A 15,187-nucleotide genomic window follows, 5' to 3' on the forward strand; every position below is an offset into this window, starting at 1 on the left:
CATCTACATTTGTCGAACGAGACTGCATCTACATTTGTCGAACGAGACTGCATCTACATTTGTCGAACGAGTGCAGAACAGGACTATATTCATGGGGTTATGCTTCTATATGGGGGTTCTATGCACCAAGAGCTTATTCTAGGCCCTGTCACCAGTTTTCCATATGTGATGTTGCCAAAATGGCAAAATCGCACCAGCAGTGCCATCTCGAGTCAGATGGTATAAACTGTCGAACCAGTCGGTCAAGATATTCCGTGCAACGATCCTGCTTTGAATCTACCACTATCTCACCCTGATTCTTTTGTAACGAATGAGCTGTACGGCCTAGGATCATCTGCAAGGAACGCCACGTCCAAATTCACTTCCTAGTTCCCTCGAGTCGTCTTTCACGGGCAAACACTCCAAAGACAAGAGCAACTCCGGCGCACGCCAAACCTAGAACTTTTCGTGCAAGTCAGTATACATCCCTGGCCAGAAGAAGATGGAGGTCTTACAGAAGACTGCGCGGAAGCTCTCAACGTAAGCAGGTATTAGTATCTGTCTAAGTTTGTCACTGGCATTTTGGACGAAGTCGATGTCTTGTAAAGTCTTCTTGATAATCTGAGATGCAGTATTAGTCTCAAGTTGTGACTTCAAATGCACGATGTGATCGGAATACCTCTTTCGCGTCATCACATCCTTCGAGGACACGGTACAGTCCACGGCGTAAAGTGATTTGGTGGATAGCACTTCCTGCGCTGATGCCGCTGACCAAGCCAATGTTTCCGCTTAGATAGAAGCCTGAACTTGCAATTGCTGTGTCCTCAGCGGCTACACCATTCGCAAGCGCCACAAACACGGCCGAGTGAGCAATACCCGTCCCAAAGCCGCCTGAAAAGATGAGGAGGCTTGACCAGAAGTTGCTGTGTCCGTCCCAGGAGCCGATCAAGGAGGCAAAGCACACAATCGACTGTAATGATGCCAGAATCAAATGAAACTTGTAACGACCATATCTATATCCATGTAAGTCATCGCCCGAGAAGATAGTATGTTTCTTCCCAACTTACTTCTTGATGAGTCGGCCCGTCTGAAGCCCACCAAGAGTATTGCCAACAATGGCTGGGATAAGATACAGCCCGGCTTCTGCCATACTGGCTTTCTTGACGACTTGCCAATACAACGGTACTGTAACCATAAGCTGTCGAGATCATGTCAGTCCATCCTTGCAGAAGATCAACCTGGGCCTCTTACCGCTGATTGCGTCAAGTTCTGGAGTGCGATGATGGCGTAGCAGTTGACCACGGTATAGTGTGTCATAATATGAAGTGGAAAGAGAGGTTCATTTGCCCAGAATTTCTCGACGAGAATAAACAAAACGCCACTTGTAACCGCAAGCACCCCAAGAGCGATGATGACAGGGTGGTTCCATGGGAATTTTTGGCCGCCCAAGTCGAGAACCAGGAGGGTGGAGGAGATGGCCAGGCTCATGAAAATCGCTCCCAGAACATCAATCCGTCTCAATTTGGCCGTCATACTTTGCTCGTGAGACACTTCCTGAGTGGAAGCTGGAAGCCGCCTCACGACCAGCCAAAGAGCAAACAGTATGATTGGACATTGGCCTGCAAATGCCCTGCGGAAACCGTGTCAGCTCGTTATCACCGTCAGCATTCAATAGGATCCCACGTACCATCTCCAGCCGATTGTCTGTGCAAGCAAGCCACCGACAGCTCCCCCGCAGCTCCGCCCTGCGGTTTGCATGATGTTGACGTAGGAGCGATATACTGCCACTTCGTGCACGGGTAAAAGATCGGTCAGGATGATTGAGACCATACACACCATGCCTGCACCGCCACAACCCTGCATCGCGCGAGCAGCCGACACCTGGAAGAGGGACCGGCCCAGGGCGATGCCGAACGTACCAATGGTGAACATGGTATACGACGCTTGTAGGCAAAGCTTCCGCCCAAAGATATCGCTCAGCTTTCCATACTGACATGATGTTAGCCGTCGAACGCGGGACGGGCATGACTTTTATCCCGACTTACGAACGGTTGTGCGACGCACTGGGCCAGCATGTAACTGATCATCAGCCAGCTCCCAGATTCCAGATCGTTGAACTCTGACGAGATGCGTCCATATGTGGCCAGCATAAGACTACTGTCGGCCTGGGAGATGAAAACGCCTGCAGGTTCATAATGATCAGTGTTTCTACACTAAACATTGTCGTCTCACCGCTGCAACTTACCGATTAGTAGAACAGAAATGATTCCGGCAACAGATCTGCCTTCATTGTCTTTGCCGCCCTCCTCGATAGCCTGTTGATTTTCTTCGTCCCCTTCGGTGGTCTTGCTCGGCCCCTGGACACACAATGAGTGATATCTCCCAAGCACAACCGTTGATGTCATCTTACCGATCGTAATGGTGGGTTCGTGAAGGAAGTTAGAAGAGGCGTTGTTTCGCATATCCCTTCGTCGTTGTGGCTGACGTCGGAAACTTGTACACTGACATCTTTTCCCGGCTTCGACGACATGTTTGCGACCGAATCTTGCCAATCATCACCTGATTCTTACTTCCCAGAGGTGTAAAACCGTCCAGGAACTTCTCTCATCTGTGACCAGAGCGACCGGAGGGAGTGGTTTTACCTGGCGCCATGTCACTTTTTCAGTGTTTGGTGGGAGCTTGTTGTAGCCGTGAGGTGCCGTCTCCCGATCTACCAGGTCTTGCCGTGCACGGTACAGAGGTTCCTCGCCGAGAAGCATCTATAATGGAAAAGTCCATCTTTGCTGCCCTCTTCGGTCAAGCCGCCATTCACAGCCGTTAGGCGGCTGACCGGCATCATGGAAGGATTGACAAGCTCGATGAGGGGCGTATAGGTGTCAATTCTCGGGAACGCTTCCCGTGAACTTCTCCAAAGTCTTCGACGATATCTTCTTCAGCTTTCAGAAAGACCCTGGCGTCACCTTCGGCACTGCTCGGTATCGGCAGCGGCAAGGTCAACGTAAGTTCAGTCGGCAAGGACACAAGAACAGAATTCGCTATTGGTGGACACGAATACCCCCGCGTCTTCTTTCCCCGGATTTCATGCCACGCGCGGGCTGGGGGCACGTTCCAGGTACCATGAGCTCTGGGTCATTTGTATAAAGACCTGGTGGAGCGAAATGTTCTGGACTTAGAGAGCAAAAGAAACTTGCTTCCTGTGCCTTTGTTGTCTCAGCCGTCGCTAACATACAGCTATAGCACGCTGCCTTCTCTTCTCATAGTCATGTCTACACTGGAGGCTATGCCCCCGCGGGAGCATGAAAAGCTCTCCATAGCGGAGGAAGTTCAGACACTCGAACGGGTACCGGTTGACGATGAGGAGTTCAGCGAAGACGAAATACGCAAGGTGAGGCACAAGGTCGATCGACGCCTCATATCCGTATGCGCTCTCCTGGTCATGATCAGTCTCTTGGACAGGTCAAACCTAAGTAACGCCAACATCGCTGGGTGAGTTGCACCGGGTGTGCATTCCCGTCGTGTTTCCACTGCTTGAGTTCGAGCATTACAGCATAAATTTTCGCTAACATTGTGCCTCAAAAGAATGGCCAAAGATTTGGAGCTTACCATCGGAACTCGCTACGTAAGTATCTATCCTGCAAAGCCCATTCCGGTACTGAGAAGACACACTTACGAGTCCTAGTCTATCATAGTGCTGTCGTTCTTCGCACCATATATCGTCGCCGAGGTCCCCTGTGCATACTTGGTACGCAAAGCTGGACTCAGATGGTCTCTGCCGACCATCACATTGGCTTGGGGGCTAGTTATGCTGGTGAGTCTATTTGCCATTGTCCACATTTTCACTGCAATATCTGACTCTTACCATCAAGGGGTTCGGCTTTGTGCACAATTGGACCGTACTCATTGGTCTTCGAATCATTCTAGGCATTCTCGAGGCAGGTCTGTTCCCTGCGCTCGCATACTTGTTGTCACTATGGTACACGCGCTGTAAGAATCCGAGTTTTCCCATGTTCCGGCCTCCATTGACTCATTGGGCCCCCTAGACGAAGTCCATCAGCGATATGCAGTTTATTATATGATTGGTCTGGGTGGCTCGTCTCTGGGCGGCGTGCTCGCCTATGCATTCATGCAAATGAAGGGAGTCGGTGGCCTCGCCGCGTGGAGATGGATTTTCATCATGGAGGCCCTTCTGACTATTGTTGTGGCGGCCATTGCTTTTACATTCCTCGTCGACTATCCCCAGAACGCGCACGAGGCGTGGAACTTCCTCACACAGAGGGAAGCGACGATGATGCTTCGGCGGGTTGAAAGGGACCGCGGAGACACTGAAGAAGACCAGGAATTTGATCTCGCCAGATTCTTGCGACCGGCCTTGGATCTGAGAGTCTGGGGTTATGGGATGATCTGGTGGTATGTATTGCATACCCGCTGTTTGTCCAACGAACCGGGCGACGCCCCATGATAAACCTCGTACTGATGAGACGATTGTTGACAGTTTTTCGACCATGCCCGCCTACGCGGTAGCCTACTTTCTGCCCCAGATCTTGAACCACGAGCTTGGCTTCAGTATCGGTGTTTCCCAACTTCTGAGTACTCCTCCCTACATTTTTGCTGGCGTGCAGATGTGTTTCGAGGGCTGGCTCTGCGACAAGATCCACCGCCGATTCCCGGTTCTGCTCTGGAACCCCGTTCAGACCATTGTCGGACTGTGCCTCCTTTCCTGGACCAGGACCCCTGGTGTGCAGTATTTCGGTACTTTCCTCGTCACTGCAGGCTGTAATTCTAACATTCCGGCGGTCATGGCGTGGCAAGCCAACAATATCCGTGGCCATTGGACGCGGATGTTTTGCAGTGCTGTCCTGATATCTACCGGAGGCCTCGGCGGCATCATCGGCGCCCTGGTCTTTAGATCACAAGATGCCCCGAAATACTTACCCGGAATGATCGCCTGTATGGTGTAAGTCACCTCTTTTGTCTCTTGTTGTCATTCTGCGATCTCTCGGCTAGTTGTTGAGCATCGGCTGATATGGTCCACAGAGCCAGTGGTATCGTTTTTACCATTACTTGCTGCATGGTGGTATATTTTATCTATGCAAACAGGCAGGTTGCGCAAGGAAAGCGTGTCATAGCCGGGCTCCTGGACTTCAGATACACACTCTGAACCAGCTCATAGACCAGAAGCCTGGCACATAGGTAGTGGTGAGGTCTGGGAAACTCGGACCTAGATTTCATAGTATACGTCAGATGGCGGTTTGGACAGTACAATCAATGTCTATCCGATGGTGTTTCACGGATGTTGGTTGAGTGCACACGATTTCTGAGTCCGCAAGCGTGAAAGGGTTGAATGTTTGTACAGGAGTACGAGTACCTAGGTACTTTAGGTACGACTTCATGCACTCCACTCCATATGTAGAGCACAGTGGGTACCAGTCTTTCGTAAAAAGTTGCCCATGCTCGTACATACTTGGTACGGTGGCTAACTCGGGTCCTTTGATCGTGGGCCAGGCCTCCCTGAAGCACAGGACTTTCCGAAGCCCTCGTATCTCTCCGCATTTTCCCTGCAGCTCCTGCATAAGCGGCCAGCCCACGAATATCTATGATTCGGTCTACATTGCACTTTTGAGTCTGGGGAAGAAAAGCAGCACGCTTAATGAGTCACAAGGTCAAGCGACGATGAGAACTCGGGAACTTGACAGACCGCCATGTTCACCGATGACTCGAGACCGCGGGCGGCAGCCTTGTGGTGCCCAATTTGGAAACAGAGTGCCGGCAACTGATAGTCCGACACGCATGATAGACACGGGCCATTGGACGGAGATGTGCCGTGTGCCGACCTTGGAGATTGGGACGAACTATTCCTAGCTGCCGCGGACGGAAAGGTCTACAGCATATCCGACACCGCCGCTCTGGAAGTGACAAGCACGCAGCACGCAGCACGCAGCACGCAGCACGAAGCAGGACCCTCAATATCAGGAACGGAACGGGTGACATGTTACGCGGATTAGGACGAATACCGTAGGTAGTTGAGGTACAGGAATCCTCGCTGCATGGTTTGTTGTCCGCTGACACTTGTCGTGTTCGCCCTCAGCTGCTTCCCCAAACGGTCGCCGCGAGGAGCGTCTCTGGAGGCCGAGATCAGGCTCGAAGGTCCGCAAGGGCCCCATTGGGGCGGGTCTGGTAACCTAGCCCCTTGGGATTACTGGGGATGGCGGACGCCAGCCGGAAGCCCCAGAGCGCACGAGCCTTTTAGGGGTGCGCCGGCTGCTCCCAGAGTCCTAAGGTGCCTAATGCACCCCTGATGCCCCTAAAACTTTAGAGCTTTTTGCCCCTTTCAGCTGGCTCGCTGGCTGCGCGCGCCTTTTGACTCCAATTGGAGTCGCTCAACTCTTTCTCACTCCGGAAACTGTGCCCTTGCATTGGCTCGCCTGTTGTTTACTCGTATGATTCATCCAGCCTCCGTCCGGTCCTTCTCCAAAAAAAACAAAAAAAAAAAAGTTGAGTTTTCAACAACTTCTGGCTCACCAGATTGACCGCCTCACCAGCGTCACAGATTGAACATGGCCCTCTCACCGCACCTGTCGCACGGCTGATTACCGTCTCATATCCGTTCCTGCCCCTTTCACACATTTCTCCACTGTCAGTAATGATCGGTAGAAGTGTTGATGGTGCGCCTTCCGTGACTAGTCCGGTGCGACTATTCGCCCTGGACGCCGCGTTTCTCTGTCTAATCCTTTTCCCACCCGGTTTATCCCATGGGCTGACACCTCCCTATATGTTTGACGTCGTTGGAGATAAGTTCCCTTACCAATCCTCGTGTCTCCTCCCGAGTCCACTTGCAAGCCGGAGAGCCATTTCCCAGGCTATTGTAGACTGAGCCCAGTGTGTTGGTGCCGGTCCGAGTGTCGCTTCGGAGACAAGTCTGGACTCTGCGGACTATTGATAAACAGTCACATTTCCTGCTGTGCCCTCCGAATGCTCTCCAACATCTCCAGATACCCAAAGTCGAGGCCTAACCTCTTCAACCTCGTCCACTCTGCAACCATGTCCTCCACTGCGTCTCTTGACGCTCCTGTCGCCCAAACGGTTGGTAGTTTGACCTCAGTCACCAACCCTCAGACTTCTCATACCCATCGTCCCAAGTACACCCACGCTACCGCTCATGTCCCCAATCGAGCGGCGCACTTCGACACTTCTCTTTCTGTCCCCGTTCGGAAGTACCTCCAGACCTATGGTCTCACTCCTCCACGGGCAGAGAGTTATGAGATTCAGAAGAAGAGGTGTTTGGCACAATTGGCGTTGAAGACCACGGATCTTGAGAGGTTTCTCCACCTGAGCACCATCAGGCACAATAATGTCCACTTGTTCTACCGCTTGTTGACCGACCACTTCACCGAGTTGACCCCTCTGGTCTACACTCCCACCGTTGGAGAAGCCTGTCAGAAATGGTCCCAAATCTACCAACAAGCTGAGGGCATGTATCTCAGCTTCGAGGATCGAGGCCACCTTTCGGCTATCATCCAAAACTGGCCTCAATCCAACGTTGAGATCACCGTCATTACTGACGGCTCCCGCATCCTCGGTCTGGGTGACTTGGGAGTGGGCGGCATGGGCATTCCAATTGGAAAGCTTGCATTGTACACCGGCTGCGCAGGTATTAGGCCGGAAGGCACCCTGCCGTTGACCATCGATCTGGGCACCAGCAACAAAGAGTTGCTCGAAGATCCGTTGTACATGGGCAGCCGGAGAGGCAAGGTCACAGCAGCGGAGGAGCAGGAATTCCTCGATGAGCTGATGGCAGCGCTGAAAGAGCGTTGGCCCGACATTGTCATCCAGTTTGAAGACTGGAAGAACCCATTTCCCTCCCTCGAGCGCTACCGCCAAGACTATGCCATGTTCAACGACGACATCCAAGGGACTGGCGCTGTCATAATGGGAGGCATGATTGGTGCCATCAAGGAGTCCGGTCTTGCGCCCAGAGAACACCGTGCCGTTTTCCTGGGATCTGGATCAGCTGGCGTTGGCGTCGCCAAGCAGATCGTCGACTACTTCATGCATGAAGGACTGACCGAGGAAGAGGCCAAATCTTGTTTCTGGCTCGTCGACAGCAAGGGCCTTGTAACTCAAGACCGGGGCGACAAGCTCGCTGAACACAAGATCTACTTCTCTCGAACGGACAACAACGGTCAACAATTTAAGACCTTGGATGACGTTCTTGAATATGTCAAGCCCACCATTATCATGGGTCTCAGCACGATTGGAGGCGCGTTCACCCCCGAGATCCTGCAAAAGATGGCGAAGTGGAACGAGAGGCCGATCATCTTCCCACTATCCAACCCGTCTTCCAAGTCCGAATGCACTTTTGAGGAGGCGATCGTCCATACGGACGGCCGAGCACTGTTTGCTTCTGGCTCTCCTTTCCATCCCGTCATGCACAAAGGCAAGATGTACCATGGAGGTCAAGGAAACAACATGTACGTGTTCCCGGGCATCGGCCTTGGGACCATTCTATCCAAGGCCGTCCAAGTCACGTCCAACATGATCTATGCTTCTGGCGAAGCTTTGCCGACCATGATCACCGAGGAGGAGAAAGACAAGGCTTTGCTGTACCCTTCAGTTACACGCATTCGAGATGTGAGTGCTCGCGTCGCGTTGTACGTCATCCGAGCGGCGCAGAAAGACAATGTGGACCGTCTGCACCATCTGCGCGATATGAGCGACAGCCAGTTGGAAGCATGGATCAAGGGGAAAATGTATGATCCACACAAGGAGACTCAGGAGCTGGAGAATGAGGTCCAAAACCTTGTCCAAGATTTCATGACCACACCAAAGTTGTGAGCGTTCAAGTGGTTGGGTTTAGGTTTGGTATTTAGCGAACTTGCGGTGCTCTGCGACAATTATATGCTGTACGTCTTTTTCACCAAGGTGGATGTCTTGCGCGGTATACGTGTGGTTAGGCTTGGGCTGCAGATGGTGCCACCATGAATGCTTCTCAGGGAAAAGTTACAAGGGGACGGGCAAGCTGTGTCCCTCGGCTTTGTGCAAGGCTAAAACCAGGGCTGTTCTGAGCCACAATAATTCGAGGCAGACGAGGCTTCTTCGGACAACTGCCAAAATAGAAATGGCATCTGTTAGTTTCAATATCAATATGGTGCTCCTCAGGAGCGTGTGCGCTTTTGAAATGCAAGTTACCGTGTCTTTGCTCTACACTTCGTGATAGTAATGTTTGGTGGCTTGTCTTGACTTGTTTGGATTGATGACATGGACGAGGCCGACAAGCCGAAGTTCTCCCTGTTGCTGTGGCTACGTTGCCGCCAAGGGATTCAACCTCCGGTTGTCGTCTCCCGCAAAGAAGGATTTCCGATTGATGATGATGATGATGAACGCAGGGGTGGTCTTTCAGAGCGACTTCACACTGTGCGGGCAACCTACTACACACTCTTTGTATCTCTTTTCCGTCCCGACACGAGCAACGTCGTGAGGCACTTTTGACCGCGCCATCGAGAAACGCAGGCAGCGCTCGACTCGACTCTCTGTAAGTGCGGCAGCAGACACAACTTCACATCCGCAGGACACTTTGACCACTGACTCTTGGAATGTGCGGCAGAAAAGTCCCCCAACAGAGATTTGAGCCTGCAAACTCTCCCCCAGTCGACGACGAGATCACTGTCCTTCACATGGCTTCGTTCCTGACCACCATGTACGAGTTTCTCAAATCCTCTCCCTCTCCGCAACCTCTCTCCCCTCACTTGACCTTGAAACAATCATCTTCATGCGTTACCATCAACTCCTACACCTCGTGTGGCAGAAACGACGAGAATGAGGCTCCCACTACTGCCACTTCATCACCCAGCACGCCTTCCCGCGCCGTCCAACTCCTGCGTCTGGGCCTGTTTCCTTCTCCTTCCCAGAACAATATTGACCGCTGTTCTTCACCATCTAGCAATGCCCGCACTCGAGGCCAGTTCAAACCGCAACGCGCCAACAAGGGAACCTCAAGCTATCAGCTGAGACAATTCGCCGAGGCGACGCTGGGAAGTGGCAGCTTGAGAAAGGCCGTCAAGTTGCCCGAGGGAGAAGATCTAAATGAGTGGCTAGCGGTCAACGGTAACCACATACGCCTCTCAGACAGTGGCAGGAGAGATTTCGCGGAAGAAACACGCTGACAAGTGCCATGGTGGCCGACAGTGGTCGATTTCTACAACCAGATCAACCTGCTCTATGGATCAATCACCGAGTTCTGCTCACCGCAATCATGCCCCGAGATGAAGGCCACTGATGAGTATGTCGACCCTGTCTACTTCGTGCTTTGATGTTGTGATTTTGTCTAACGCTGCTTGCAGGTTCGAATATCTCTGGCAAGACGCGGCAACTGGCTTCCCCAAACCCACCAAAATGCCCGCCCCCGAGTACATTGAACATCTTATGACCTGGGTGCAGTCCAATATCGACAACGAGAGCACTTTCCCCTCCCGAATCGGGGTCCCCTTCCCCAAACATTTCCCATCTACCGTACGACAACTCTTCAAGCGTCTCTACCGGGTCTATGCACACATCTACTGCCACCATTATCAAGTGATCGTGCACCTCGGGTTGGAGCCGCACCTGAACACAAGTTTCAAGCATTTCGTCCTCTTTGTGGACGAGCATGAACTTGAAAAGGGTGGGGGTAAGGATTACTGGGGTCCTCTCGGGGATCTGGTGGAGAGCATGTTGAAGAGCGACTGAGCAGATGACTTTACTCTGTTTGAGACGAACGGAGTGAGTGTATGAAGTAGTGGAAGTCACGCCTGATGACATTGGGTTGGGATGCGTTTCAAGAGACAGGACAAAGCATGGAACAGGGTGTACTGTACCGAACAGAACAGCGAGGCGTTTTTTACCGGGTGATTGACGAGGGACGGGTGGGCTTTGCAGCTTCGCGGAGACGGCGAGACGGAAACCTGGCATTAGATCGGTTCATGTTTTTGAGTGATTGACCAACATGCGCGATGAGTTCTTTTCTTGACTTTTCAATTTTCTCCTGATAGGCACACGTTCAGGACCGGCAGTGTAGCATTGGGTAACCTAGTAATCGAGAATACAAGAGGCCTAGGTATCAACTCCTCCCGAGCGCAGCTCATGGATTGTCAACGAAGGAGCCCAGCCCGCCGCAGCGGCATTGACGGGGGAGCAAGCCCGGTTGAGAAACACAGGAAACCACAGAAAAAATACCTAGGTAACGGATTCATGTACGAGGTACTCGGTAAGTACCTAGGTACCTAGGTACTTATCAACGGGCTCAGCAAGAAATCTGTTTCTGTCTTTTCTTCCGATTTATTTTGTCTCTTTCTACCTGGTTGGTTTTTTTTGGGGGTTTTTTTTTTGAATCTCTGTCCAGCCAGCCAATCCTGGTAACTTTTGTTGGCCCCCTTTCTGAATTCAGCAGTTCGGTAAAAAAAAAGTTACATCGAAAATGCGGGTTGAGACAAGGACAAGATTTTGGGCCGGGGTTCGGGGTTTTTGCCTGGCAAGCTGGATCGGTATGGAAAAGTCGTATACACACACAGACAATATCGGCTGATCTGGGCTGCATCCACCACACGGCGCCGCAGTCTCCTCTCGTCGGTGTCAGCTCGATCTAAACCCCCACCAGGACGTCAAGAGAGAGAGAGACACACACAGGTGAGCAGGAGAATCACTACTAGTACCCTCCTCTCCTTGGATAACCTCCAGGCCCCAGTCCAAACCCGCCAGGTCCGCCGCCTCTCCGACCGCCGTCGCCGTACATTCGGCCTCCACCTCTGGGAAATAGTCCCGGAGGACCACCACCGCCGAACATCCCTCTTCCAGGTCCGGGACCACCACCGCCGCCGCCGCCGACACCGTTGCCGTAGTGCGAGGGCCGCGAGTTGTAGGTATCGGATCTGTCGCCACGACGGTAGGAGCCGTGTCCTGCTGGTCGAGCGTCGTGACGGTCATAGCGGTCTCGATCTCGTTCTCGGTCCCGGTCCCGGTCCCGGTCCCGGTCTCGTTCTCGATCACGGTCGCGCTCCCGGTCTCGTTCTCGTTCTCTCTCGCGGTCTCGTTCCTGTTCCTGTTCGTGGTCACGCTCGCGCTCGTAGTTCCGGTCCCGGTCTCGGTCTCGTCGATCGTCGTCTCTCTTCCGGTCGGTGTGGCGTGCCTGGGCATCAGGAGGCTGCGGTTCTTCAAAGCCGTAGCGTCCGTCTTGAACATCCGCTTCAGCGATTCCGGGTTCCCGGTTGCGTCGATCGTCATAGGAAGGCGCTCCCTCTGCTTCCATCACCACATCCTCCATAGTGTTCTCATCTTCGGGCTGAGGTTGACTTTCTGATCCCAGCGGTTCGAGCGCTGCATCGGGGTCCAGTTGGTTGGGCTGCGAAACAGGCGTATAACCTAGGCCAGGTCGCTTGAGGGAAAGTCGCAGGATACGTCCGTCTGCTTTTTGATTGTTGTAAGTGGATATGATCCGATCCGCGATTTGCTTTTCAGCAAACACCAGCTCCGCGACCACCACCGGGCTTGTCTTAGTAAGGCGACAGGTGAGCATTGCGGGCATGCCGTTCTCGTCCAGCGTTTCACCTTGTAGGGCAAAATTGATGTCGGCCGCCGTTGTACCCGGGGCAAAATTGCTGGCTTCCACCACGAAGGGGCCGGCCTTGCCTTTAATGCTTAAACCTGACCCTCTTGGTTTTGTCTGAGAGGATACGATGTTGGCCTGAGACGACTCGAGCGCGGAGGCGAGACGAGACGAGCGTGCATTCTGAGGGGTCGTTGAGGACGGTCTTGACGGTGGAGTGAACACATTGTTCCGGGAAGAGCCTGAGCTGGTAACAGATGAAGATCGCTACTCCACCCATTTCCCATCAGCAATGAGTCCGACATGCCTCCCAACGCTTTTCCAGCTTGACAGGACATTCTGCTTGGTTATTATACCTTTGTGATGCGACTCGCAAGATCGGGCGTCCTCAAAGGGCCTTTGCTTGCGCTTCTCGGGGTGTTCTTGTTCGCTTTATTTCTGCCAAAGATCTCGTTTGCTAGGGCTTCATTCTTTTTCCGCTGTCGGTCTGGAAACAAACGCAGTTAGCGGACCATGAGGCGCAAAAGACCGACACGGAGAGCGAAATACCAGCCTGAATTATGGCGTCGAAATCAGCGGCGACTTTGGGATAGGACATGGTAGGCGAGAGACTGCGCCGAGGGTGAGGTGAATGGCTGCGATAGAGACCATGAAAGAGGAGCAAAGGTAGATGCTCCGCCAGAGATCTAGAACTGCATGGACAAAGCGATACTTTTCAGACCAGGAGGAGCCGCAGTTGGAGACGACAACAAGCTGCCACTTACAACATTGCGGCGCAGGCGAGGGACCCGCATTGTGGGCGCAGGCTTGGCATATCAAAGGTACTACTAGGGAGTCACAGGCCTGGAGTGAAGGCTTCAGTCACTCTATGTTCTCTACGAGCTTTCACCTTCTGCCGTATTGGACACCAGGTCTATCAGGCTAGTTCTGCTTCAATCACACTTTGGTCAAACTGACTGTAGCTCCAGATCCCATTGACTTTCAACCCAATCTCGGGATCTTCGAGCAATGTCTTCCACTGACCCTCGGACCTCTCACTTGCGGCATAAAAGGACATCATTTCCCAGTCGAGAGCTGACATTGTCGAGCCGACGGCCTTTTCTGGAAGCACGAAATCCCATAGGATAAGTTTGGAGTACCCTTTCCTCATTGCTCGAGCGAGATGCTTCAGGATCAACCGTGCCTTGTCGTCGGGATAGTCATGGATTATGCTGTGTAAAAAATATGTTCTCGCCCCTGCCAGCCGTTGATCGCGCAAATCAGATAAAAGGCTACAAGCTGGAAGAGGACCCTATGTACAGAACAGAATTGTTATTGCACTTACCTTGTACCGGTTGTGGAGTGAAAAAGTCATGGGCGGTCGCGTGGATCCCGGTCTTCAAGCTGTCCTTGGGAATCGACTCGATGACTTCAGCACGATCTTGAAGGACCAGGTGCCCTGGGAAGCTGTCGAACGGGTGACGAACAAGGAACTTTTCCAGATCATGCCCTGTGCTGCCTCCGACATCGACCATGAAGACTGAATCATCGTCCCCGGTTGCGCCTTGTATCAGTCGCTGCTTCACAGGATAGAATCCCAAGTCGTCGTCGGACCAGTGTGGTCGATCGAGCATCCACGTAGCCATCATACTGGCAAGGCCCTGGGTCTGCCCACGTTGCGCGAATATGTCTAAAATATGTGTCTTGTCTTTCGCATTGAATGTATGTTGCGCTGGTGTGTTGAGGGGATCAGTTGGGCTGGTGTAGCCATTCTCTGCAAAGAACTCGGCCGTCTTCATGTTGATTGGGATGCAGGTATCGTGCCTGTTTCTCCACAGGGGCCAGATATCAGTCACTTTCATGGTAAGGGCTTCGTCTTCCCCTTCCGTGTCAGGTAACGCACATCAAAGCAACGCTCTCTCTGAACATGGGTTTTGTCATGGCTTGCGCAAACGGGTTCGGCACGTAGCTATCCGCATCGACCTGACGAAGAGAGTTCATCGCAGCCAGATGCTTCATCGTCCGTCCTGGGAGTGGAAGCTCGTGTCAGCATGAGGACAGTCCCTCTGCCAAACATCAAGAAGCGTGAAATGGATTGTCAAACGGGTTGGCCGAACCAACCAACCATGGCTCCGCTGAGCATGCTGCTGCAACCTGGGCACTGGATTTCGGACAGCCCTCTTCTGCTGCCAGATGCTCAAAGAGCCGCAGATCAACAGCCATGCGTAGCGCCGCAAGATGACTGGGCTGTTTGTAGTCGCTCGAGGTCAGAGAGAAAACACCAATGTCAAGGATGATAGCACTGCACACTGACCTCGACCCATGTCATTCTCACCACTGCCTCACTGGGAGTTTCCAAGGCCGAGGCAAGCGAACGACAAGCGTGAATCGCTGCTTCGCGTGTCTTGACTTCTCCCGAGCTAAAAGCCTGCACATGCTCATTGACATCGTGCAAAAGCTTGGAAATGACGTTCATGTCAACATGTGAAGGCAACGAGGGTGGCGCCATGATAGTTCGCGGATGCCCGGTGCGGAAGCGGTTCTAAAGAAGCAGGAGAAGGTTTATCGCAGCAGAGCCGACGACCCCTCCTTTCCAATCTTCGCCGTGGCTTGCGACGGTGCGAAAGGAAGCGACGTGGGCTTGTCGATGCATCG

The 15,187-nt window shown here is 52.8% G+C and overlaps 6 protein-coding genes across 6 annotated transcripts; 3 read left to right on the plus strand and 3 right to left on the minus strand.

The window, feature by feature from the left end:
- Positions 1-358: 358 nt before the first annotated feature.
- Z520_05527 (uncharacterized protein) lies at positions 359-2,509 on the minus strand (the record flags this gene model as incomplete). The annotated part of the gene is made up of 9 exons (XM_016776030.1): positions 359-441; positions 495-600; positions 659-992; positions 1,047-1,177; positions 1,231-1,609; positions 1,667-1,968; positions 2,025-2,161; positions 2,225-2,336; positions 2,390-2,509. The coding sequence occupies 9 exons, from the start codon at positions 2,507-2,509 to the stop codon at positions 359-361; spliced, it is 1,704 nt and encodes a 567-aa protein (XP_016633189.1).
- A 732-nt stretch (positions 2,510-3,241) lies between these two features.
- On the plus strand, positions 3,242-4,937 carry Z520_05528 (uncharacterized protein; the record flags this gene model as incomplete). Its single annotated transcript, XM_016776031.1, has 6 exons — positions 3,242-3,465; positions 3,559-3,598; positions 3,659-3,787; positions 3,846-3,963; positions 4,020-4,386; positions 4,472-4,937. 6 exons carry the CDS (start codon positions 3,242-3,244, stop codon positions 4,935-4,937), a joined length of 1,344 nt encoding a protein of 447 aa, XP_016633190.1.
- A 2,080-nt stretch (positions 4,938-7,017) lies between these two features.
- Z520_05529 (uncharacterized protein) lies at positions 7,018-8,811 on the plus strand (the record flags this gene model as incomplete). Its single annotated transcript, XM_016776032.1, has 1 exon — positions 7,018-8,811. One exon carries the CDS (start codon positions 7,018-7,020, stop codon positions 8,809-8,811), a length of 1,794 nt encoding a protein of 597 aa, XP_016633191.1.
- Positions 8,812-9,650: 839 nt separating this feature from the next.
- Positions 9,651-10,701, plus strand: Z520_05530 (uncharacterized protein; the record flags this gene model as incomplete). Its single annotated transcript, XM_016776033.1, has 3 exons — positions 9,651-10,080; positions 10,162-10,255; positions 10,317-10,701. 3 exons carry the CDS (start codon positions 9,651-9,653, stop codon positions 10,699-10,701), a joined length of 909 nt encoding a protein of 302 aa, XP_016633192.1.
- Positions 10,702-11,656: 955 nt separating this feature from the next.
- Z520_05531 (uncharacterized protein) lies at positions 11,657-13,151 on the minus strand (the record flags this gene model as incomplete). The annotated part of the gene is made up of 3 exons (XM_016776034.1): positions 11,657-12,820; positions 12,910-13,040; positions 13,103-13,151. 3 exons carry the CDS (start codon positions 13,149-13,151, stop codon positions 11,657-11,659), a joined length of 1,344 nt encoding a protein of 447 aa, XP_016633193.1.
- Positions 13,152-13,469: 318 nt separating this feature from the next.
- On the minus strand, positions 13,470-15,041 carry Z520_05532 (uncharacterized protein; the record flags this gene model as incomplete). The annotated part of the gene is made up of 5 exons (XM_016776035.1): positions 13,470-13,789; positions 13,878-14,356; positions 14,436-14,559; positions 14,650-14,779; positions 14,847-15,041. 5 exons carry the CDS (start codon positions 15,039-15,041, stop codon positions 13,470-13,472), a joined length of 1,248 nt encoding a protein of 415 aa, XP_016633194.1.
- Positions 15,042-15,187: the final 146 nt, after the last annotated feature.

Source organism: Fonsecaea multimorphosa (assembly GCF_000836435.1).
Source record: "Fonsecaea multimorphosa CBS 102226 unplaced genomic scaffold supercont1.9, whole genome shotgun sequence".
NCBI lineage: Eukaryota > Fungi > Ascomycota > Eurotiomycetes > Chaetothyriales > Herpotrichiellaceae > Fonsecaea > Fonsecaea multimorphosa.